The 24,678-nt window shown below is 46.1% G+C and overlaps 1 protein-coding gene across 1 annotated transcript in view; it reads right to left on the bottom strand.

Annotated features, from left to right (window-relative positions):
- CACNG4 (calcium voltage-gated channel auxiliary subunit gamma 4) overlaps positions 1 to 24,678 on the bottom strand; it is a 36,486-nt gene that overhangs the window by 11,530 nt on the left and 278 nt on the right. The window contains exon 2 of the mRNA XM_031598828.2: positions 23,738 to 24,589. Within this exon, the coding sequence (XP_031454688.1) occupies positions 23,738 to 23,960 (223 nt within the window). The 5' untranslated portion in view covers positions 23,961 to 24,589. The remainder of the gene's footprint in view (positions 1 to 23,737; positions 24,590 to 24,678) is intronic.

Raw genomic sequence — 24,678 nt, 5'->3', positions numbered from 1 at the left:
TGGCAGAGAACCACTTCAGTTCTGGAGCAAATCATTAGCCTGATTTACTGCAACGCTGGGATATTGGAATGTTTAGCTGACAAGCATTCTGAGCGTATCAGCACAGAGCAGGCTGATTGAGACCATCCCAGCCCTCTGCCAGCCATGCAGAGTGGGAATTTGTAACAGAAGGTGCCTGAACACAGCGTCCATCCGAGCAATGCCATGAGGGACTGGGTTTCCTTAATGCTACAGCTTTGCTCTGCATTTGACCAACGTGGAGATCCTCTATTTATAGGGAGTGGAGTGCTGGGGCTGCCAGGAGAGCACAGAAATGGTTTGGTGCTTTTTTTTTTCCTTAGGAAGATTTCTCTGCTGACAACTTCTGAAATCTTTTGCACTGCTTATTTGAGCAGTAGTGAGCAAAGGAGAGCAGGCATGCCAGAAAATGTTCCTCTCTGCAAAATTTACAGCACAGCATCTCTCTGTGTGCCGCGTTCATTTCTTTGATTTTCTACCAGTGCAACCCCACAGCCTCACTGGACTGACACACAACAGCAAACACAGCCACTGAATTGACCTTGTCATCATTCCTTTTGTAAAATTACTGCTGCTGGGAGGAGTGGGTGAGGCATCTCCTTTGGCTTTCAAAGGAGGTGATGGTCAAATAGAGGCTGTTGTGGGCCTGCCCTCTCCATGCTGGCCACAGGGGACAGAATTAGATTTTTCCCCTGTAAATTGGCACGTTCTCTGTTCGTTTGTCCAGAGCTTGATGATTTATCTCATGCTGTTTGCTGACAGTTTCACAGGTCTGTCCTTAAGTCACTCGAGCGAGCAGGCTCCTATGAGCCTGTGCCAGAGGATGCTTAATGCTGTCACTGCAGAAGAAATCATGAAGTATTGATGCAGGTTGTGTGCAAAACACACCCCAAGTGAATTTGCTACCCCACACCGCTGCCTTCACTGCCAAGGGGGATGGAGCCAGTGGAGGAAAAAGCCTTGGGAGGTTAAACACTCATTTACTGGGCATCTGCCTTTGGCCATGGCAACATCCCAGTGAAGCTGGGAACTTGAAGTATAGGTTGTTTTTGAGCCAGATGCTGGCTGACACCTCCTGAGTCCTGACAGTCAGGGAGATTTTTGTCCATTTGACAGCTTGTATTTTTGTTTCCTCCTGAAGATGAGTTTGATGAGGAGCAGTGTTTGTACTCGGGGTTACTGTCATGTTTTTGCCAGGGTAGGTCTTGATTCCAGAAAATGCTCAGTGTCTAAGAAGATGGATAAATACTGTATTTCTTGTTGTGGGGAGCTGAACTGCTAACTTTTAAGGAGCAGAGATGAAGGGCCAGATTCTGATGTCAGTGTTATAAAGTCACCTTGTAACAACAATATCCAAATCCCTTTGTTTGCTCCCACTCTAACAAAATGAAAATTATTTTAAAAAGTTGAAGTGTATGAAATTTGTCCCACTTTCTTCCTTAGGAGCTGTCAGCTCCAACAAACCCTTTGGGTTCTTCTTTTGATCTATTTTCAATTGTTTGGTGGGCAAAGTAAAACTCCTCCTCCAGGCTCTTCCTTTTTAACTTCCTGCTGTGACATGAAGGTCCCCTCCTGTCCCCCCCCATGCTGCCTGCAGACCCTCTGCTGCTCACTGCTTCCCATCCCTCCCCTTGCTGCCATAGAAATAACCACCAGCTGCTCCTGCTGCCTGCTCCATCTTGCTCTTCTTTCAAGTTTAGGATGGCAGTGCACCTCAAAACACAATAGACACGTAGGAGAGCACACTTCACTTGGCTGAGAAGACATCTGTTGGTGAGTGATCCCTTCTGCTTATGGCACAAACAGTAGTGCTCACTGAGCAAATACTGACATGCTGCAATCCGGGTCGCAACGCACTGATTGTTGCTGTGTACTACCTGGCAAAACAGCTCCAGGTTCTGGGTTACCTACATGAGAAAGCAGCCAGGGAAGAGCCTACGGAGGCTTGGTTTCATTCATGAAGGCATACACAGCCTCAGCAGCCAACCTTCTGTCTTCAGCTAGGCAAGTATCAAAGAAGTTGTGGATTTGTATGCCACAATACAAAATGAACAAATGCAGAAATGATGCTTTGCCAAAGACTGCTTTAAAATTCTACGACAGCCTTTTGTTCCCTTATAAGATTTTATCTGGGACCTTGAGTGATATTAGGAAATCTGTGACAACGAAACTCATTTCCCGAAGATTCACCTCACCTGCACATCTGGGAGCTAATAAAACACAGCACAGAGTCTGGCTGCTGTCCTTTGAATTCTCTTCAGTCATTACAAAACTGCTGCCAAAAGTACTAAGCGTCCTTGTGCTACCACAATGAATACCAATGGTATCGGGGAAATGTAGGGCAGCAGCAGAGTAGATAAGATTTGATTGTATGTTACACATTATTTTGTGCTACCTCATTTCCATTTTCTTCGAGCACCCCTCTCATAAACCAGTATTTTGGCCACAGAAGTTATGACAGAGGTTATTCAGCAATGCTCCCGTTCCTTTCCCAGCTGCCTTTTCTCAGCGAGGCTGCAGATGAAATAGTGCACTGCATTATTCCACCCCAGCAGTCCCTCCGTGCAATGCTGAAAACCATCTTGTAACCATTTTCAATTTCTTCCTTATTAACTATATCCATTTGTGCAGTCTCTTGGCTGGCAAATTTGGGGGCAAATTTTGTGTGGTTCTGTGACTTATGTGTCTTATTATGTTGCCCCTTTTCATGGACCTTTTTGAGGGAATGCATTTATGGCTTTTCTTTTTTTTTTGTAGGAAGAATCACTGACATGCTTTCTGCCCTGATGTTTTGCATTTTGTAAATCATCTGCATAGGAAAAGAGGGACAATTCCTCAGCCTGGCTATGAACAGTGCTGGCTATGCTGCTTGAGGAACTTCTTGCAATCAGAGCTAACTTAGCCCTGCCACAGTGAGTGTTCCCATGCCTGGCTGGGTCCCAAGAGACTGTCAACGTTTCTGGTTGTCGTGGGGTTGTTAACTCACTTTTCTGTCTGCTTTTCTATATAGACAACGGCCCCACTTTCTGTGCTCTGCCTTCACACCTCGTCTCATCCCGCGTCTCACGCAGCACTCCTTTATCTCAGCAGCCCAGAAACTTGTCTCACCACTCATCTCCATCCTTTGCTCCGCTGTCACTTTGCCAAGGCTGGTGTTGGATGGCTCTGTAATCGTTCTGTTAAAATCATTTGGAGGTTGAATGGAAACCTCCACTCATTTTCTATTTTCTACATTGGCTAAAATTGGCCAATGCCAGGAGCTGGTGTTGGGTGAGCATCTTCACCCAGCATGACTTCAAACTGCAAGTCAACCTCCAGCAAATTTCCTGCTGTTTATCACATTCTGGTCCAAAATGCCTTGAATTATAGAGGTACTTGGTAATAACCAGTTGGCACAGTGCATCAGAGGCCAACCTGTTACTCTAAGTACACAGTGGCCGGTGTACCTCCAACACCTCAGACAGCAGTGGGAAATAAAATGTGCTGCCCTCTATGCTAGTTAGGATTCAAATGTTGATTTAAACCAAAACTCACATTTCTCCCCAGCGTTCTTGACCCTGGCATACATTCACTGGTATGAAATTTGCTCATTCAGGCAGATTCTTGCCAGTCTATCAATCATTACAAGAAGGCTGAAATGCCAAATTTTACCGGATGCAATTTTGAGGACAGATAGTCATTTTGTCTGATGAAGCGTTCATATGCTGCAAAATGACAAATCGTGTTTATTTTCACGTTGTCAAACTGTGCTTTTTTTTCCTGTGTTGGCACAAATGGAATCAAGTTTCCCTTAAGGCATAGTTTGGTTTTTATCCATCTGGTTTCCCTTACTACAGTAAGTCATCAGTTCTCCCTCATTAACATGGTGATCAACCAGGACTTGATGGTTTCACCTCTTGCAATCACAGCATGTCTATGAAGCCTCTATCATGGCTCATCACTACCTGGGGGAAGAATTTAAGGAAACAGACATTCACATCTCTTCAAAGTCCCTGGTGAGTTTATAATTTGAGACACAGACAAGGTCACATCTAGGGAATAGGCTCTGCTGTGGAGCAGATGAAGTATGGCCAGTACATGCATGACGCTTTGTCCCCTATATCTTCTACCACCTCAACTTTTGTACATCTGCAGCCTTGAGCTGTTGTCTTCTCGTTCTCAATTTGTACTTTAGTTTCCCTTTAGCATTAGAATCATAGAACCATTAAGGTTGGAAATCCTAAGATCACCAAGTCCACCCACCCACCTGCCACAAACAATGCCCACTAAACCACGTCCTCAAGTACCACTTCTACACATTTCTTTTGCAGTTGCCAAACAGCAGTCTAAAATTTAAGAAACTGGGAAAGTCTGGGGTAAAGATGCACCTGACACTGTCTTCTGTGATGGGCAAAACCTCCACATCTAATCAATAGGAAAACAGTTCACATTATTGATGCTCCTTGTGATATCTCTTCATGTAGCAGAAGCTCACAAGTCGTCATGTAATTACTTCTCAGCACACAATGAATTATTGTCTGCTCTAATAGCAGTGACGTCTAAAACTGAACTCTTTATTTTGGCTTTTCTCTGCTCAGCTCTGTGGGAGCAAGTTATTCACACACTGCAATGGTTTTCATGAAAAAAAAAAAGAGAGAGGGTTACATTGGAAAGTAGTGACAAAGGAGCTCATTAGTTTACTGATAAGGAACACGCAGAATATCTGGACGCTCCTGAATCAGGTAATATCACTCCATGTCTTTTCACTCCCTTGTGATTTATCATAAGTTGATGGCATTTGGAAAAACAGTTGGATATTGAAGAAGCAATAGGGAAATTTCAGTCCATAAATCATTTTAATTGAAGGCAATGCTTGCAATATGCCTGTCTTCATAATGCTGTGACCTTGAGTTGGATCCGCATTCATTTTGGAGCATGTCTTCCTCATTTCTATGCCAGCTTGTTGAGTTATACATAGAAGCAAAGCCTCTAGAGATTGATCATGCACAATCAGTGATGCGGGACTGAAACAAGGCAGATGATGACAACAGGGAATCTAAAGGTTAGGAAAAAGGGGTGTATCTGCCAGGCCCTGCTGATGGCTGGGATTAAGAAACTCAAGGCAAAGGTTTCAAAACCATCTGCGTGAGGTATTAGTGGGAAAGAGAATCCTGTAAGGAGCACGAGGCTGCTCACAGGCTTGGTAAAGGGTGCATCCCTGGAGCAGCCTCATGCAGGGAATGGGGTGGGCTGGTCAGGCAAGGTTTGGGGGGAAAGGCAGGGGAAAATATAAAGGGAGCATGGTATAATGGAGGAAGGAAAGAGAGCTGAGGAGGAGAGTGGTGATGTGTGGCTGGAGGCAAGGAGAGGGCCTAGGAGGAGAGTGGGAGCTTGGCAGATTGGTGGTGCCTGCGGAGATGGGGACCAGATGGCAACCTGGGTCTTCCCTGAGCCCCCCCACCCGTGCTTGCCTCCCTGTGCAGCTCCCTGTGGGCACCCCCAGCAGTCAGCACTCACACTGCTGCCAGGAGGAGGTGTGGGCACGAGGCACTGCCTGCAATTTATAATTCCTGGGATTGATTTAAATACTTCCAGTTAACGAATGACCCAATAAATAAAAATATAGATGGCTACCAAATAGGTTTGTTTAAATGAGCAAAAGCAGAAGGGATTTCTTTTGGATCCTGCACCTGAAACTTTCTATTTTCTAATGCAAGCGAAACAGTGACAGATAAAAATGAGACTGTAAAAGTAGCATGACCTCCTTAAGCTTTAATTATTCATTAGAACTCTTTTCTTCTCTGCTGAGATTGAGCAACACATTTAAGCAGGTTTCTCCCAGGTTTGCAGAAGATGTAGCTTCCATGTTACATTGGCTAATAAATGCCACTAAGCACAACGGCCCAACAGTATTTGTGGGAAAAAAGCATTTGGGAAAATGTGTTCAATGAATCAGAAGTGCCTTAATCTAGTCAGTCTTGAAAAGCAAAGCGTATCATGCAAAATTACAATGCACTAAAGCACAAATGCATGAATATTTTATTGCTGAGAATTCCGAGTTCACGTTCTTCCCTCTTTCAGTACTTCAGACTGCATTTTACTATGCAGTGTTTTTTTCCTGATTCAGGGAAGGACATTGCTGGGGATAGCTCTGGGCAACCCAATCTGAGATTTTAAATAATGCATCTGAGAGTCCCAGCCCTTGTCAGCATCAGGCATGTCTCCCACTGTAATGCTGGAATGCTCCTTTCTTTGTGCTGTCCTAGGGTGTCATGGAAATGCCCAGGAAGGTGCCCAGCTAGGAGAAGAAAATGAGGAATCTTCCTTTTGCTGTGAAGTTTTAACAACAGGCAGGTGAGCTGTGCGCCTGGCTCCCTCTTCATTCCTTTTTCTCTCCAACACCTTCAAGGTATGGAACGACCACTGGGGTGGGGTGGGACATCTGGTCACGGCCAGGAGCTTTGGCTGAGCCCCCTGTAAGTTGTAGGGCTGATTGTTAATTAGCCTTGAATACCTAAGTATTGTGCCCGTGAGGATTAGAGCCTGTCCTTTTATAACATCCTGGGGACTACGTTTCCTCCTGAGTTTTGAAAGCAGAATGGGCCCAGCTTGTCACCAACTTGGTGAGCCTTTCTGAGAGGTACGCAGCAGCTCTGCCTGCCTGGGAGCCCTGCCACGCTCAGGGTGAGATTCACAGCTCCTCTCCCCTTCAGACACCCACCTGGAGCGATGCAGGGCAGAGCCGCACAGCACCCACATGCCTCTTTGGGGTCCTCATGCTGAGCCCCCCGGCAGCTCACGTCCCCCTCCCCGCAGCCGTGCTGGCAGACAGGGGCAGCAGCCCAAGGGCAGCTTTCCAACACCCGCGTCGCTTAACGGGGCCGCATTCTGGTTCTTACTCACGCTTTACAACTCAGTGATACGCTGCCAATGTATTTTTGCCAAGGAGACAAAAATATGTCTCCTCTTCCCACTCCCGCATCCTGCGAGGAATCTCGGTTGTGTGCAAAGAGACATAGATGTGTGTGTATTTGGGGGGGTAAATGAAGTTTCTCATAGTTTACTCTCCCATTGAAAGTCTGCCTTCTAGCTAAGGAAGAGCTGTTTTCTCCGTGTGTAAATTTGGGTAGAAGAGCCTCACTTTGTGCTGAGCAGAAATGGCAGCATGTGCAGTGGGAGACTGAAGCTTCTGCTTCCCATCAGCAAATCCTTTATCAGCTCTGTGTTCCAGGGTCTCCTTTGCAGGATGGAGGCATGAGAGTTTATAAGTAATTTGGGGCTTTCTGGGCTGAAGAGCCCTATATTAGCAAAGTGGTCTAATAATGGACAAAGACGAGAGGCATAATCCTTTTAAGGTGAGGATCCCTCTTCAAGCAGAGCTCGAATCTCCCCAAGGGCCAGAGAGATTCCAGGTATTTAACATGTTAACTTAAATCAGCTTTCGGTTAAACAGGGCTCTCCCACACAGCCATGGTTTTGGATTCTGGCTATGCTCTCTGCGTGGTTTGGGTACTTTAAAAGCACTTGGTAAGGATGGGGGTTGGGGGGGGACCTGGAGGCTTTTTCTACGCTTCAAGGCAACTTTGCAAACTTCACGCTTTTCCTGCATTTCTTTTTCCTCCTTCCCCTCCCTTTTTCCCCAAACCTTGCATGACTTCAAGGCATCAAATGTTAATGAAAGTTTGCCAGGCTTCAAGGTCTGTGAAATGGAAGTTAAAAATTCTGCGCTATAGGATGGCTCTAAAAATACTCGGTGTGTCGAAACATCGGCTCCAGCAGCTCCCTGCACGCAGCGCTGCGGATGCATCAGCCTTCTCACTCCTCAATAAGCTCTCAGAGTGTTGTCCTGGTGATTATAGATCGCTGATGATCCACAGAATGAATTCACCAGGCTACGGGCCAGCAAAGCTTCCTTGAAGGCAAAGATGTGGTGCTTAGCTCTAAAACAGTGCCCCAAGACAGCATTTATAGGGGGGCACGCCAGGTGACTCCCAAAGTGGCAGCCATCCTCAGGGTGGGCTGAACCTGAAACAAAACCTAAGGTTTTGCAAGGCCAGATGCCATCCCACTCATGGTTTGGCTCTTTGCTGTCCATTATTGTGCAGGGGGGCTGGGTTTGTTAGCTGGGTTTCTGCTTTCCACACAGGGCAAGACCTAAATCCTTCTGGGATCTGTTCCTAAGCCCTCCTGAGCAGAGGAGCAGTCCTATGGAGATGTGAGAGCTGCATGCCTAGGATGATCAGAGCTCGCATGTCTTGCTTACAGGAGCATCTCCCTCTGCAGGTGTAATGCAGTTGACTTTAGAGAGTGATGGTTAGTGGGCACGGCAGGGATGGTTCCAACCTTAATGATTTTATGAATTCCATGACTTCTGAGGGCACATTGGAGACCTGTCCTCCCCTTGAATATTAGAATCCTTTCTGTATCACATAAAAATCTCCATGCCCTGTGCTGGAGTGGCTGTGAAGAACCTGGTTGGGCCAGGTCAGGTCTTGTGCCAAACCCTGAGACGTGAGCAACATTTCAAGGAATAACCCTTCTTCCTTTAAGGATTATGAAATAAATGTGTGCATATTGAATGAATTCAATCTGCCCGTATGAACTGAGCTTTTGGAAAGCTTAAAGGTGTGGGTTTGTGTGCATTAACTGTGTGAGCTAAAGCACAAAAGGAAAATGCTTTTTCATCCTTATGAGCTTTTGTAAATGGTATTCCATTCTTAGGAGAGTAAACATAATGTAAAAAAAAAAAAAAATTAATAATTTAAACCTTGCAGGAGAAGTTGCAGGAGCTATGGGAACCTCTGAAATGATAAATGTATGAATTTATTCCCCTGCCACTGTGGGATTTTAAATTAGTTTCACTTTTCTTTTATTTCTTCTTGTTGACAAGTTGGGCTGTGTTGCTATCTAGTGAAAATGCTTCCAGATAAGAAAATCTTGAAGGTCAAAAATTCTATTCTTAGTTATTCTCGTCTAATCTTCTTGTGTTGGTGACAATGTGCAGTGATCTCATGTCGCCATGGGTACCTGAATCATGCCTGTCTAGCAGCTTCCCCTTGCACTGTTGCAACTAAACAAAACAAAACAAAAAAAGAGATGTTCAAGGAAAATGTCATGCCTGGTGCAAGTGGACTGGAAGAAATGCTTTTCTTGAAGCAAGCCAGTGATTCCACATACTTCACCCATACACAATTTGGGGTGATTAATTAATTTGTGCTCAGCTGTGCCCAGTGAGAATTTTGCCACAAATGCTCCAAAATGCAGACTGAGTTCCATGTGTTATCAGTGAGAGCTGTAATGCCTGTGAGTAGATTGAAATGGCCACATTTCAGATGGGTTGCTTTGTCCCATGGCAGCCTGGACGAGCAATCTCAGATGCAGATGTAAAAGGACAGCAGCAGGAAACCGGAGAAGTGCTGCAATCCAGATTAAGGGGGAGAAGTGAGAGCAGCATCTGCCCACAGCTGATCCCAGCAGGGCCATGGCAGGGGAGCACAGAAGCACAGTGACATACATGTTTAAAAGAGAAAAAAAAAAAAAAAAAAAAAAAAAAGAAGCAGCCTTAATTTTATGCTTTTCCATGTTTCTGCATGTTCAATTCAGTGCTCTCACACCTGCTGGATGCAGCTTTCATTGTTTTGTAGCATCTAAAGGAAAGAAAACGAAGAGGAAGCCAAGTGCATGGGCCTTGGTTGTGGCAGGGCTGCAGCTCTTTGGATGTTAGCTTGTCTGTGTGCTGCAGCAGGTAGGGTTAAATCACTCTTTGAGTCTGCATGGGTGGGTCAGGCACATGAAAGACTTGAAGGAACAGCTTTTAAAGGGTGACAACATGGTTGTGGATAAAGCCTTGTGCCTTTCTCTTATCAATGGGAGGGACTGAAGTCTAAATTCAGGTCTTTGTGCAATCTTACTTTACAGGGGGAAAAAACTACCCGGAAAAAGTAGCATACTCTCCAAGAAGAGGGATCAAGCAGTGCAGAGCATTTCTCTTGATAGCAGGATTTGCTTTTCACTAAAACGTTTCTGACTCCAGTGGTGTGCATCAGCTGGGTAGAGCAAGGGCCTCAGCTGGAGGGTTTGGAGCTGTGGTTTCTGGGAGTGTGGTGGATATCATCAGACAAACCAGCTTGTGCACGCTGCCTTGCTGTGCTCTAGGGCTGTCCTTGCTCTTCGCTGTTGTACGATCAATATTCAGAATATAATCCTTTCTTTTACAGAGTCAGGGGGTTTCATTCAACCCTGGAATAAATGGGCAGCTAACAATGGGCGAAGCTCAGCTTGGGTGCTGTTCTAGTTAATTAAAAAGAGTAGCATCGGGGCCGAACTTGGCATAGAGTGTTTCAGTGACTGGCTTCAGAGGCAGGGAAGAAAAAGGCTCGCTTAGCTCGCTGCATCCAGCTCTTCAAATGCAAATTAACCTGTCAACATCTGCATGCAGCCACTCCGGACAGCTGCAGAAGGAGCTCCCAGCACCCAGAGGAAGGGCTGGGAATGTTTTGTTGCAAACAGCTATTTTCTAGAATAATTTCTAGTAAATAAGAATACGTTCGAAGTGGTGAACTGAGCATCTGCTACATGCAACGAATGGAGGACAGCATGTGAAAAGAAACATATGTCAAGTATGCACTTCAGATGCATTGACTGCTTGCTTCCAAAACAGAGCGAGCTTAACCATATTTGCAGCAAACATGGGGTAAAAATTACTGCTGCAGCGAAAAGAAGAATCTCAAGTTACTGCAGAATTTTCCCCGGGTGGAAGAGTTCACTGCATTTCAGCCACTGCCAGGCACCTTTCTGCAAGACACAGCAGGAACACCGAGCACAGGCAGCTTTTGTTTAGAGCAAACATCATCCCCTCGCCCATGCGTTTAGAAACCCAGCAAACTGAGTCAGGGCTGGAGACAAATCACAGCACATTTGGCACGTAGAAGACATTAAAACACCTCTGTGCTTTTTTAAAGCCTCTGATGTGGCAGAGGAGACCGATATCCTTACCCCATCTGCTTCAGTGCAGCAGGAGTGGAGCTGCATGGCAGACAGGGCCATGCTGGTGGAGCAGTGTCTGCAACACACCACGACCCAAGGCAATGGCATTTCTGCAGTTCCTTGAGCCCCTTATTCCCACACAAAATCTGCTCTGACTTAAGCAAAGCTCTTGTTTACAAAACAAGTACAGGGTAAGGCCCCTTCAGCAGGCAAGAGAAGGAAAGATTGGTTTTCTGCTTTGAAATGTGCAACTCTTCTTTATGAAACAGCACACAGGGAGATTTTGCTGTCTCTCAGTATAAAGGCCGCAGGGCAGCTGTGCTCAGATTGCTGCTACCTCCTTCTAGCAGTGCATCCCCATCACACCTGGGATGAAGGCATTGCTTCCAGTCCTGCGGCCCTGCTCTCAGTGTGCTGCCATTTCCTCTTAAGAGGGATAAAAACCAGAATGGAAACAAACCACAAGCAGCTTCTGCAGAAACCACGTTGCTACGATAATGTGATAGAATTGATCAGGAGTCTGAAATCCCACCTTCATAAAAGCCTGCACAAGATAGCTTGTGCCAACACTTCTACTCATCCGTGGGTTTTCAGCCTGAATCAGAGCTGAGGAAATGATAAAGGCATTTGCCAGCATCGACAGCACTGGTCTTCATCCCAGTCAGCTCAGTGTAACACTGCATCCTTATGAAGGAACCAAAGGATGGGCAGAGGAGATGAAAGAGAAATGCCTCTGGAAATTCTGGCACGCCTGCTGCTCCAGGGAGAACTTCAGGAGCCACACAGCACTGCGGGCCCATTAGCAGCACTCCCACCTCTCTGCTGGGTTTCACTTCACTACATCCCAGGAGCTAGAATTCCAGAAATGAAGCCTCATTGGATGGCCACGGCCTGGTGCAGAGAAGAGACGTTGATCCCCTGGGCTCACGAGCAGCACGGTGGGTACAGTATTGGGGAGGAGCTCCAAAAATTCAATTTCCATCATGCCCCTGGCCTTGCCTTGACATCTTCATTGCTCTGCAGCTAAATAAATACACTCCAGGGATAGCGTAATAGCAATGTAAAACAGTGAATGCTATAGAACAGGGCTACCTAATGGTTAATTTAGAAAGGAACATATCATTAAAAACGTATGAAGGTGGCTACATATTGGTGCAGTATAAATATTTAAAGGGATGCCTCTCGTGAGGGCAGCGTTCCAAGCTACACCTAAAAGAATGCGTGTGAAGGAAAATTAAAAGAATATTTCACCATTCAGACTTGTTTATCTGCCTTTGAAAGGCATTTTCAGCCCAGCTACTGAACATTAGTATGGGAAAGGATATCAGACAAAACTCATTTTTGGTGTAATTCTACCAAAGTCAGCAGAGTTAAACTGGAGATGTTTTTTCTGGCCTTTTAAATAGAGTGTAATTTTCTCCATGGATAGTTATTAAATGCTATTGAGAGAGATTGCTGCTTCTGCTGCTGTTGGAAAGGCTTTCTGGAGAGGTCACTCTGTCCCATGTGAATAACACCGGTGACAAATCAGGAGGTTTGCAGTTGTTACAACGTGAAAGAGTCCCTGGGGGCTTCAACCACACGGCATGGCCCAAAGCTGAGAGTGTATCTGCTGGGAGTGGGGCTCTTCCAGCTTGACATCCTGCAATAACGCTGCCCACAGAAATTGCTTGAAGTATTAGAGGGAGTATTGCAAAGGACAGACACACGGATGTTTGGTTCCCCTCCACAGGAGGACCTATGATCCTCACCTGCTGCATGTTCCCATTTTGGGGCTGGTTAGGCTTGCATCCCTTTCACCAGCTGCCCTAAGCACTGACCAATAAAGGCATTCTCATGCTTAATTTGGAATCTAGAACCGATTGCATGTCTTCAAGACATGATGGACATTTTCAGGATGGCTAAGCCCCAGACCAAAAGGTTCTGATTTTTTGGCACTGGAGGCAGTTCTCCACCCAGCACACACATTTCCAGAGCAGCTCCTTGAAGGCACCTGGGTTTTCCTTTCGCCCACATGGGGAGCTCAGCTGTCTGCCTGGAAGATGTCAGGAGCTCCAGTTTTAGGCAGTGCAGCACTGAACTTCAGGCCTTGCATCAACCAAGGCAATAAATCTTGGCTAAACACTGGGGCCAAGCTCAGGGTATTATTTAACCATTTTACAAAAAGCTTAACGAGAAAGACTCTTGGGATGAGAACAGGGGAACAGATGAGACCTCATAATTTATGTATGTATTAACTTCCCACCGGTAAAATTAAAATGCAAAATAGCATCTCTAAACAAAATAGTTAAGCTCCATCCCTTGAGACAGTTAAAAAATTAAAGGGCAAAGCATATAGCAGGGGATCTATTCTTACACTTGTAGCACTTTGGGCTAGATTGTAGGTATTTTCTCCCTCTCTTGCAGCTACAATGCTGAGTTCCAAGAAGGGATTTGTCTGTGTAATACAGCGAAGCTCAGCAATAATTACCCATTGTGCTATGTGATGAGCCATCCTTTTGGTTCTTCAGTAACCCGTGCACCTGGACTTTAGCTAAAACCAAATAATATGCACAGAAAACATTTTTATGTAAGAGGAGGTGAACATCACGAAAAATCAGAGAGCCTTTGTATGGCATGCCAAACTGCTGAAGCGAAAAAATGTCTTCAGTGAAAGGGCTCAGATGTGAGCATGTTTCAGTGCACAGCTCCAGGAAAAACTCTGATAATAAATGTGAGCTTGTTATCGTTGCTTTTCAGTGGGAAGTAAAGCCGGAAGCAGGGTCGTGCTGGCTAATTGAAGCTTACATTTTCATTCAAGCACTGCATTTTAATTATAAACTGGTGACACAAGTGTCACTTAGTTCTTATCCTGTTTTAAGTGTGCATATGTATTAAAAATATTTTCAGTTATTAATTTATTCTTTCCATCGCGTTCATTATCCTACATTATGTCTACCAGGCACGTGTCTAATGACATGTTTGATACTCGCTAATTCTCATGCCTCTTTTAACGCAGGGCTCACACACACATTTTTTGCTGAACACGGTGCCAGTTGGCAACCGAAACAGGTGCGCATTCCTGCTATAAAATCAGCATTAGTAACCGCAGACCCATATTCTGGCCAGCTGCAACCACTTGCTCAGCCCTCCCAGGGCACGGCAGCCACGCCAGGAGAGGGTCAGCCCATGGGAGCTGCATCCAGCAGTGCAGCCAGGAGGGGCCGGCATCGCTCCCCATCCCCAACCACGTGCCCTGGGTTCAGCTCCAGAGTGCTGAATGACTCAGAGTGCGGGCGGAAAATATCTGGCCTGCTTTTCCTTCTCTACGGGGTTCTGCTGCTGTGTCCAAAGGCTGTCTACAGCTTGAACGCTGGCATTTATGGACAGAAATTAAAATAAAGTGAGGAAAAGATTGCTGGAAGTTGGCTAGCAAGAGACATAAAGTAAGTCATTATAATCAGACCGGGATCGCAGGTAAAAACAAGGGGAATATCCCTAGAAAGCAAGTTATGAAGGTAAACCCCTTCATAAAGCTTCTAGCTGGAATGAGATAGCTATTTTTGCTCTTAATTTGCCACCAAACTATAAAGAGGATTCTATTTTAATAAGCACTATCATAGCAGGACATTGCAAATGAATTGCTTGAATGGCTATAATTAGAAGTGATACTGAGAATGCAGCACCTTGCAGCACTCCTAAATACTACAAGTTTTATTTCAGCTCTTGCATCTTTAAGGATCTCAAAGCACCTCCCAGACTGTTTGCATTTGCCAGCGCTAAAGGCAAGGACGAGAGTACAGCAAAATGTCCACAGCAAAGGAGAAATGCATCAACCTCTGAAGCAAACCTTCAGTCGACTGAGGAGAACTTCAGCATACTGCGAATGTTTAATTGCCTCAAAGGGTTAATAATGTTGCTGAGCTCGAATTGCAGAGAACAAGCCATTGGTGGCTGGGCCTACATCAGGTGGTTTTCTCCCTGTGGTCAAATATGGGTAAAAATCCACATGGGTAAAAATGCAATGCCACGTATTGCAACTTGATGTTTCATCAGCACAAAGAAACCAACAGTAACCAATTCTGCATTAAAATGCACACGATTGTGCAAAGGAACACTGGTGTGGTTTACCTGACTCCATGAGATCCATTGGACAAAGATGGTTTATGCCCACTATTGCCACCACTGAGTGACTGAAAAAGGAGCATAACTAACTTTCAGATCTGGCTGCCTTTGAAAGCAGCCTAAATGTGACAAGGCAGTGGTTGCCTCTGTGCAGCTGGGGCATGAAATTCTTAGGGAAAAAAGATTATCCAATGTGTTGGGAATAGCCGTCATTGATATCCAGCGAGCCATCAGACAGGTGCATGAAGCTCTAAGATAGGTATATGCAGTAAGTTGTATTTTAGATTTGATTATATTTAGGCAATGTACCCCTGGCAAGATCCTATTTCAAGTCATAATTGCGACATGCCATGGTTTCTTTTTAATGCCTTGCAGCAACAATAGATAAACTGTGCCTCTGGGAAGCAAGTAAGACGCAATAACAATCCCAGCATTATTGAATGCTGTACTTTTGGACAAGAGAAAATGTACAGCCATCCATATTCTACACTAAATTGTATCATTTAAAATGGATAAATGGGAGAAAATGGATCTGAAACCTCTGGTACGGGACTGACAGAGGCTTAAAACAGTTATTAGCTAATCAGAAAGAAAGCTGAGCTGCTAAATGTGGGTGGCAGCTCCTCAGTGGCCTGGTGCCCCTCCCAGCTGGGCTGGGTGCTTGTCACCCATGAATATCTTTGAAGTAATTTGGCAGCAGTGAGCTAATGGGACTGGCTGAGTGAGAAGCATTCAAAGGGCAGAACTGAATGGCACAATTCCAGAACAGCAATTAAAAGGGGTAACGCTTGAAAAAGAACAATAAAAAAGGTTAATTCATATCGGTGCCTGGATATCTGTACAGGAAATCCTGTGGTTCCATATTGCACATCCCCGTTGTCCACTGCTTGGTGCTATGGCAATGTATAACACAGCACTCCTTTACGTGCCGTGGCTGAGAAAAAGCAGCTCTGTTCTATTGAAGAAGGACTCACCGTGCTGCTGGGAAGTTCTCTGCCAGCAGAAACATGGGTAAACACATGGGAAAGCAAATCTGACAGGTAGAGAAGAGAGAACCTCAATCTCATACTTTCTGACAGGGATACGATGATACATTTTTGTTTTCTTCAGCAGCAGGAGGGCACGGAGGCACTTGGGAGTTAAGGAAATTAAAAATCCTGGCTTTCAACCTGAGGCAGCCATTGGTTTTCTGAAGGCAGACTCTCACACCATGGCTGGAGAGCTACTTTAGAAGGTGCCTTTTCAACAGAAGGAAAATTGTAGCATTTCAGCGAGGAGAAAGAAAAAGAGAAAGAGAACAAAGATGTTCAGACTGCTGGATGCCACAGGAAGGAGGAGGAAGAGGGGCTGGACTATCTGCCAGGCTGCATCAAGAACTGCTCCAATGATTTCATTGCATTTGACCCACAGCATGCAACAACTGGCAAAAATGCCCCCAGATTTAAAGGGAAATCTAGCTGAAATCTGCCAGGACCAGGCCATCCATCCTGCAGGCAGCTTGCCCTGAGGCTTGCTATTTTGAGAGAATAGAGAGGCCACATATCATTAATATTATAACAAATCCCAATATAGGGAAAGCTAGAGTCTGAATTTTTGCTCTGGTCTCCAGCACCTCTGTGTGCCCCTCCACACAGCAAAAGCACCGCTCCAAAAGAAAATATATGAGCCAAAGTCTGGAAAAGAGCCTCCTTTCAGTACTAAATATTTAAGGTAAAACAAACTGATGTTCTTTGGGAGTGGAAACAAATAAATAAAGGCAATAACTACCTGGGAATGGAAGAGGGAGGACAAAATACATTGTAATTTAACTGGTCAAAATATGCCAAAGGAGTGAGATAGGTTAGTGCAAGGTAGAAAATAGAAAGAAGCCCTGCGTGGTATTAGAGCTCTCTGCAGAAACATCCTTTTGTTCTGAAGCCATAAATGTGTAGCAGCCTCTCAGACATATGGGCAGTTGTGCATTTATCCTGTTTATTTTACTACTCCTGTGCATCCTGCCTTGCCATCTGTTGGTGAGAATTCGGATGCCGAGCCGTAAGTCTGAGACATAATAAATACCAATAAACAGAAATCCAAAATGAAGGCAAGCTCAAAGTAGTGCTTTGAAGCAGGACCAGTTTCTCAGGGTGACAATGATGTTAGAAACTATGATTTATTCCCTGAGATGATTCTTGGCTCAGAAAAGACAGAGCAGCAGGAAAAGGTCCAATTGAAGGGGCAGATCTACGATCCCTCCTCTTATATTGGCTTCCTATTGGCATAATTCCACCAGCTTCCTAGAAAGCAGTTTAACTTTACGTAGGTGGAAAACCAGACTTAATCCTGTCCCTCAAGGAAGACATGCTTGAACACAAAATGTTGCATGTATAAAACATAAGTTGCAAGCAAAATGCTTCAAAACCAGTTAAACTCGTGTTCATACACCTTTTCAGAGCTGGGCAGCCCTACCACCATGTCCCACTTACTCCACATTGTCTTTTTCCTTTTATCATCAGTACGAGGGGATCGCGGATGGGAGGAAGCACAGTTACCCCCCAGCCAGGGCCAGGGAGCTAAAGTGCTGGCCTCTGATCACACAACTAATGCAGCAAAGCCCGACCACCTCCTGCCTCTCTGCTGTCATTTCTGGGATGCAGAAGTCACTCCTTGGCCCCTCACACGCCGACCCACAGCCCAACATTTGGGTGCACAGAGGTGTCGGTGACCGACTGGATTACATTGAGTGCACACGTGCTCTGTGCCAAAAGAATTAGAAAAGGAGATGAAGGCACAGGGCACCTCCTGCAATAGATTTCTAGAATTGCTTGAGTTAGAAGGGTCTACATCCTTTGCAATGAACAGGGACATCTACAGCTTGATCAGGGTCCTGAGAACCTTTTTCTCAGAGCCTTCTTCTTTTTTCCCTGTTTCTGTAAAGATGCATATAATAAGTACAGATTGGAGATCTTGGATACACGCTCCTTATCCCACAGATTTTGAGTGGGGTTCACAAGTTTCTGCACCTGCCAGACCGTGACCAAAGCTACAGGTTCAGCAGCACAACACGAGCAGAAGTAACACAGGCTGACACACCGCATGCGAAAGCACCCACTGGAGAAATAATCGCCACGCTGATATTTTACGGGAACAAAAGCACATTGTCACGTTTGCCTCCTTTACCAGTTGACACCAGCGAGGTTCAGCAGAGCTGCCAGGAGGCAGGGCCAGCCCTGAGGAGGTGCAATGGCTGTGAGCTCCTGCCAGGATCTAAAATAAGTAATAAAAACCCATGGCGGAAGGGTCAGTAAAAGGTAATGGCAGCTGGAAGGAGCCCAAAGATTACATTACATTACATTGCAAAGGTCACCGAGAACCCCAAAATGACTTACTGTGGCTCTGACAGATGCTACCACTAATACCATCTGTCAACCAGCTGCAACACGCGGTGTGATTCTATGCAGAGTGAAAAAAGCAGCTCTAGAGCACCGCAGCCACAGGTAGCCCATCCGCATCGCCCAGCACATCCCCAGCCCTTCCTTCACACGATGCTTCTGAAACGTAGGTAAAAGTGCCTATTATCCACATTACATCTTGCACAGATGAGAAAGCTTTACAGCTGGATTACAAATTTGCTTTCATGGGTTTACAGCCTTCGGGGAGTATCGCTAATGCACAGAAAGTCTTTGGGTTCCAAGTTTTGCGTTGGGTTAGCTGGCATGCTGAGAGCCACAGAGAAAAACCAAAGCCCTCGTGTAGCCTGATAGCTCCCTATCGGCTATATAGTAGATCATGTTCAAGAAAGCAAATTAATTCATTAAAGTGACATATATTCAGTCAATTAGCTTCAGATCTCTGTTTCATATAGTGTCTCAGGAAGAGTGGCTGTTTTGTTATTTCAGTACAGTCATTTGAGAACTTCGGTTACTAATGTTCCAGGAGGTGTATTTAGGAGGTCTGCATTTTATTTTTTTAACAGAATAGCTAATCCCTCAGCCCAGCTTCTGCTGACAGTTCCTCCAGCAAAAAATCTCAGTATTTTAAAGTACATTTTACTACAGACCGTATTTTAAAAAGACTGAGCTCTGCTTCTCTAAAGATCGCTCCAAACTCTGAAGCTCTCTCTCCAGCAAATGGAACACAACAGAAAGAAATTAACCTAACAAGGCTGTCAGGAATCACTCAATCACTTTCTGACAAAACCCCACTGCTTCAAACACTGCTGAAAAGAAGTCGGTGGAGCTCTGAAGATTGCATTTAAAAACAATCAGTGCAGCATGAGCTCTTCCCCAGCACATGTTTTACCAAGGAAACGAGATGGTGTGAGCAGAATGTATGGAAGGAAAGAATGAAATCATGGGCTGAAGCTCAGAAAAACCCTTCTCTAATGTGTTTCAGCTGGTTTTGAAAGACTTCTAGATAATAGTTCACCTAGGTCCAACACATCCTTGTCTGTGTGGACTTAATCTTCAAAGTAGGTCTTGCCTGATACTACGCTGATAAAGAACTTGCTCTTACACAAACACAGCTTTGGATATAACATTTGAATACAAGGCTTGCATCATTACAAGTCGTGGTGAGGTTAACACTTCCTCTCATTGCTTTGAGAATACTAAAGAACGTTCATTCTCTTTGGGTGAACCATTACTTTGCAGCAGTACGGATGGACGGCAGCCTTCCTTTCCTTGCTTGCCTCAAACATCTGTAAAAGCATTTGTTTGTGCATTCAGCATGCACGTGCCACCATGTATGTGAGACTTCATCCAAGCCAGACGATTCACAAATAATTGTGCAAATGGGCATCTGTGCAAGTTTTCAAGTTACACTGATTTGCCCAATCCTTCCTCCTGATAGCAAACACTTCAGCTACCCAGACAAATGGTTCCACGTGAACTAAATGGCCAACTGCACCACTTAAAAATAAATGGCAAACAGGGAATACTGAATGCAGTAGACACAATGGATTCAAAGCCATTCATATTCTGAAGTGTTTAATAAAATACTCTTTGAATAAATTTAAATTACAAGTACATTACTTGATTTCGTATCTAGATGTCATGGGGCCTGCAGAGCTCCCAGTTTGAGCAGTCCTATTAACTTCAGCATGATTGTTCATGAAGATAAGCAGTTTCAGTGGATAAAGCAGTGCTTTAAAATCTTTTTTTTTTTTTTTTTTTTTTTTTTTTCCTAAGCAAATACTTTAATAGCAGATCCTCCTGTGAGTAAGGCTGTGTGGGGCTTATATAGCAGCACTGGGCATTTACCATGGGAATAGGGGCTGCTGGAAAATTATAGAAGTGAAATCCTTCAAGTCAGCTTGGCCACAAAGGGATTATTCAGCCATGTGAAATGGGGCTGATTTGCTCTTATTATTATTATTCCCAGGCTGGGATGCAGACTTCAGGTAAGTCAAGACCGACACATGAGGACTTCATCAGAAGCTTCTCTCTCCAGTAAAGATTTGTCTTTAGCCATCAAAACTGAAGTTAATGTACATTTGTCTTGGTACCAGCAAACCAAAAACCAGTTTTGCCAGAGAGCCCTTTGCTCATTTTACTGCAAAGTCTTGATCGAATGGCACCTCATCCTGCTGTATCCATATTTGTACCAAGAACTACTGTAAACAGTTTCCTACTTACACAATTACCTTAGCTGTAAGTCTTCAATCCATGCAGAATACTGCTATTGCTTCAAGACCACTCAATGAGCCTCCTACTTCCACCTCTGATAAACACACTAAAAGAACAGAATTGGGATTGTACAGGTGGGAATTGGACTGGTGTATGCTGGTGATGCTTCTTGAGTGACTAAGCTCCCTAGTAGTACCCGCTATGAGTACTAAAACATGAAGGGCAGCTGCAGCTCCAAACAAGGACAGCACGCTGGAGCCCTAAACTGTATCCCTTCAGTCACCACTATGATGATAATTTCTTGTAAAGTGCTATCCCAAAGAAGAAGAGCAGGAAACTGTTGAGGAACACCCACTGGTTTGCTTGGAAGGCTCTGCTTTGTCCGTGCTGCTCCGTTAATTCTGATTGAAATCCTGGAGTTTGGGACCCCAAGCAGGTGACAGCTCACATACAGAGTGCAGATTGTTTTATAGATGGAGTTCAGAAACATTTTGATGGAAAAATTCAACTGACCTGAAATTTACTCTGTGTAACACTTTATTCACATCGATAGCGATAGAAGAGGCTGGTCAAGATGCTTCCTGCTTGTGCACATTTATGTCTGAAATACATCTTTTTTTTGAGATGGGCGAAACGGTGCTTAAGACCATTACAATAAATTAAATAGGCTTTTATAATTATTATCCCAAAACACGGAAAGATTGTCCTAAAAATAGGTTTGAAGACAGACCATTTAATCATATGTAAAAATCTATAACTGAAATGATTTTCTTGCTGTGTACCTCCTCGGAGCTGTAATTATTACATTGATTTTACTAAAAGACCCATCCACTCAGGATGAGTGACGTTCTGAAACAACCCGGGGGTGTTTTCTTCAATCTGCCTCCAGAAATGGTTAATTTATCTTGTAAAACAAAGGAACTTTTCCATCTCGAAATCAAAGTCCCACAGCTTAGTCCAGAACATAAACATCTTCATGCATCTACGTATTGTTTCTTACAGAGAGAGATGATACAGAAAGTGTGAGAAAGAATGCAACCCCTGCTTCTCATATTTGTGAGCAGATGATTTTTTTCTTTTTCTTTTTCTTTTAGATTATTCATTCTGAGCACATATTTGACAACTTTGTCATTTGATTAAGAGCACTTCAATTTCGGAAAAGAAAAAAAACCAAAACGCTCAATTGCTGTTGGGTGGAGGGGTCACATGAAACACTTTTGTCACCTGAAATGATGAGGGTTTAAGGTCCAGAGCTGCTCAGTGTGATCTTTCCACAAATTCTCTCGCGAACAAAACGTGCTCAGCAGGTAAAAGCATTGCCTGGCGCATGCAGAGAGCGCGGGGCTCAGAGCATCGCATTGCGTGCAGCACTGCCCCTGCCTCACAACCTCACCAACTTCTTATTTTACAGAGTTCTAACTTAAGCCCAGTGGAAATCCAGGCAAAAATCCCACTGCCCTCAGCCAAAGCTGCACTTTGTTCCTATGAATGAGATTCCTTGAGGACCACGCTGAAACCGCGACTTCGGTAAAGTCAGAAGACAGGCAGAAGACAGGCCCAGCCCAGCAAAGCATAATTCCAACATGCTTATTTGCCTTGACAAACAGAGCCTGGGGCACACCGACAACTCAGCAAAGACCACCAGTTTTGGGGCAGGTGGAGGGCGCTCAGAATTGCCCAGGCAAACACAGGTGTGCTCAGAGGCAAACCCACATCTCCCAGGTGTCAGAAAAGCCCACGCTAAGAGTTACATTTCTTTACGAGCTCCAAAGCCAAGCTTTACTGTCACCAGCTAAACTTCACATTTCTGTAACTCTTTCTCCTTTTTTGGTCTAAAAATATTTATGCATCCTACAGCCATTTTACATTATCCCGAGGTAGTAAATGTGATAGTTGAAGTGAAAAACGTTTGTTACGCCATAGCCGCGGATGGTTAGAACAAGGAGATTACAAGAGACGTGGCAATGAGGTGTTCCTGCAGTTCCACAGCTTTTTTTCTAAGGAAAAACCTCAGAATACAGCCAGACTGGCTGGCTGTCACTTAGAATAAAGCAGGATCCCAGGTCTGTAAAGTTCACATGTGCTAAGTTGCGCTGATTGAATGATGTGCACTGGGATCGATATGCCAAGTGCATTATTGTGGCAAGACAGACCCAGGCATCCTCCACCCCCATGAACCCCAACGCAGCTCTGTGAATGCCTGCAGCATGTGCTGCCTTCATTCAGCACAGCTGGACTGGGGCTGGTGGTGGTCTGCTGCCCACACCCAGTGCTATGGATGCTCCGATGTCCCACAGTTACAGCTCTGCGTCCTCACTCGGCAGATGTTGGCTCACATCTGGGCTTTGCTGTCAGCTATGCCAATTCTTCCACACACCCATGTGCTTCTTTGTCCCAGCAGTTACCCGCAGTATCTTCTCTACAACTCCCTTTTCAGGGATGGAGCCACGTGTTTGAGCTCTGTAGGGAGCGGGGTGTGCCTCTGCCCACTGCAGCCATATGCTACAAATCCTTCTGTTTCTTAACGTTGTTCTGTGCCTGACCCTTAGGCTGGACTAAGTCATCCCAAACCCATGCTGAAGCACTAAAACAGCAGCAACATCCTATAGTGGGTTCCCAGTGCCTCTGAGGGTATGCAGAGGAACTTGGGTTCCCACTGTCCTACCAAAGAGCTGCAGCTGAACCCTCAGACTCCTGAGGCCAGCACCTGGCCAGTCCCCAGCCTTGAAGCCTGTAGAGCTCAGAAGCGTCCAAAGCCCCCAAACTGCGTGCAGCCCTCCCAGATCCCTGCAACCCATGGGTACGGGATGCAATGGGGGGGGCTGCCCCAAAGGCACAGCTCCCCCGGGCCGAGCTCCGCATCCCGCCGCCCGTTCCCATGGCAATCTCGGAGATGCCGGTTGCCACGGTAACGCCATCCTCCTCCTCGGCCGTGTCCGAGACAGCGGCGCGGCTCCGGCGGAGCTCTGCCCGTGGGCTCCGGGCACAGCCGCTGCCCCCGGGAAGTTGCTTCCCCCCACGGTCACGGCGCGGCCCCCCGGTACCTTCGAGGCAGCAGATCCTCCAGAGCCCCGAATGCGTAAGGTCGCCCCTCGCTTTCCTCGGCGGTCCCTGCGCTTCGTCCGCCGTGATGTTGGTGCCGTTGCAGATGTGCGCGCTGGAGTACAGCCAGTAGTCGGTACCGATGGCGATGGCCATGAGGCTGAAAGCGGCGAAAGCTCCCACCGTGGTCAGCAGCATCTGGACGCCACGGTCACACCACACCATGGTGCTTCATAGTCCCCGCACGGGGCCGCACGACACCGCCCGGCAGCCGCCGCCGCCCGCGGGAGGCAGAGCCGAGTCACGGGGCGGGGGCGGAGGCGGCTGCGATGGGGATGGGGATGAGGATGGGGGGAGCCGCCCTCCCGTCGCCACGGGGCTGAGCTCCGCCGCACGGCCGCGCACCGCCCCGCCCCGCCCCGGGGAGGGCAGGAGCCGCCCGGACCCGCGGTGCCGCCCGCCCGGTGGCTGCGGGGGGTGGGAGGCTGCAGCCCCTCCCAGGGCCGGAGCATCGCGCGGGGATGGTGCGGGGGGAGTGCGACAACACGGCTGAAGTCGCGGCTCCGCGGGGGTCAAGCAGCCTTTGGGGATGGGGGGGTCCGGGGCTCAGCGAACGGCAGAACCCGAGGAGCGCAGCTCCGAGCCCCCAGCCCCGGCACTCCCATTGCCCACTGCCCCTTCCTTCCACGGAAAACACCGCACCGGGATGCGAGAGGGAGAGGGGTACGCAGCCCTCGGGGTACCATGCGGTTGGGAGCTGCAGCGTAGCCAAATGGTTTTCCTCCCTCAGCCTCGCTCTGCTCTTAGTGACACAAGGGGGGGTGTAGGCAAATAGATAGCTTGCTGATTGTCTCCTGCTCGGGAAAATAAATAAATAAATAAATATATATATATTTATAAAACAGAACCAGAGCCTGAAAATATTTCCTTTTGGAAAACCATG

The sequence above is a fragment of the Phasianus colchicus genome, chromosome 20, assembly GCF_987193195.1.
Source record: "Phasianus colchicus chromosome 20, bPhaCol1.hap1.1, whole genome shotgun sequence".
Classification (NCBI taxonomy): Eukaryota; Metazoa; Chordata; class Aves; order Galliformes; family Phasianidae; genus Phasianus; species Phasianus colchicus.
This window is presented reverse-complemented; position numbering and strand designations above follow the sequence as displayed.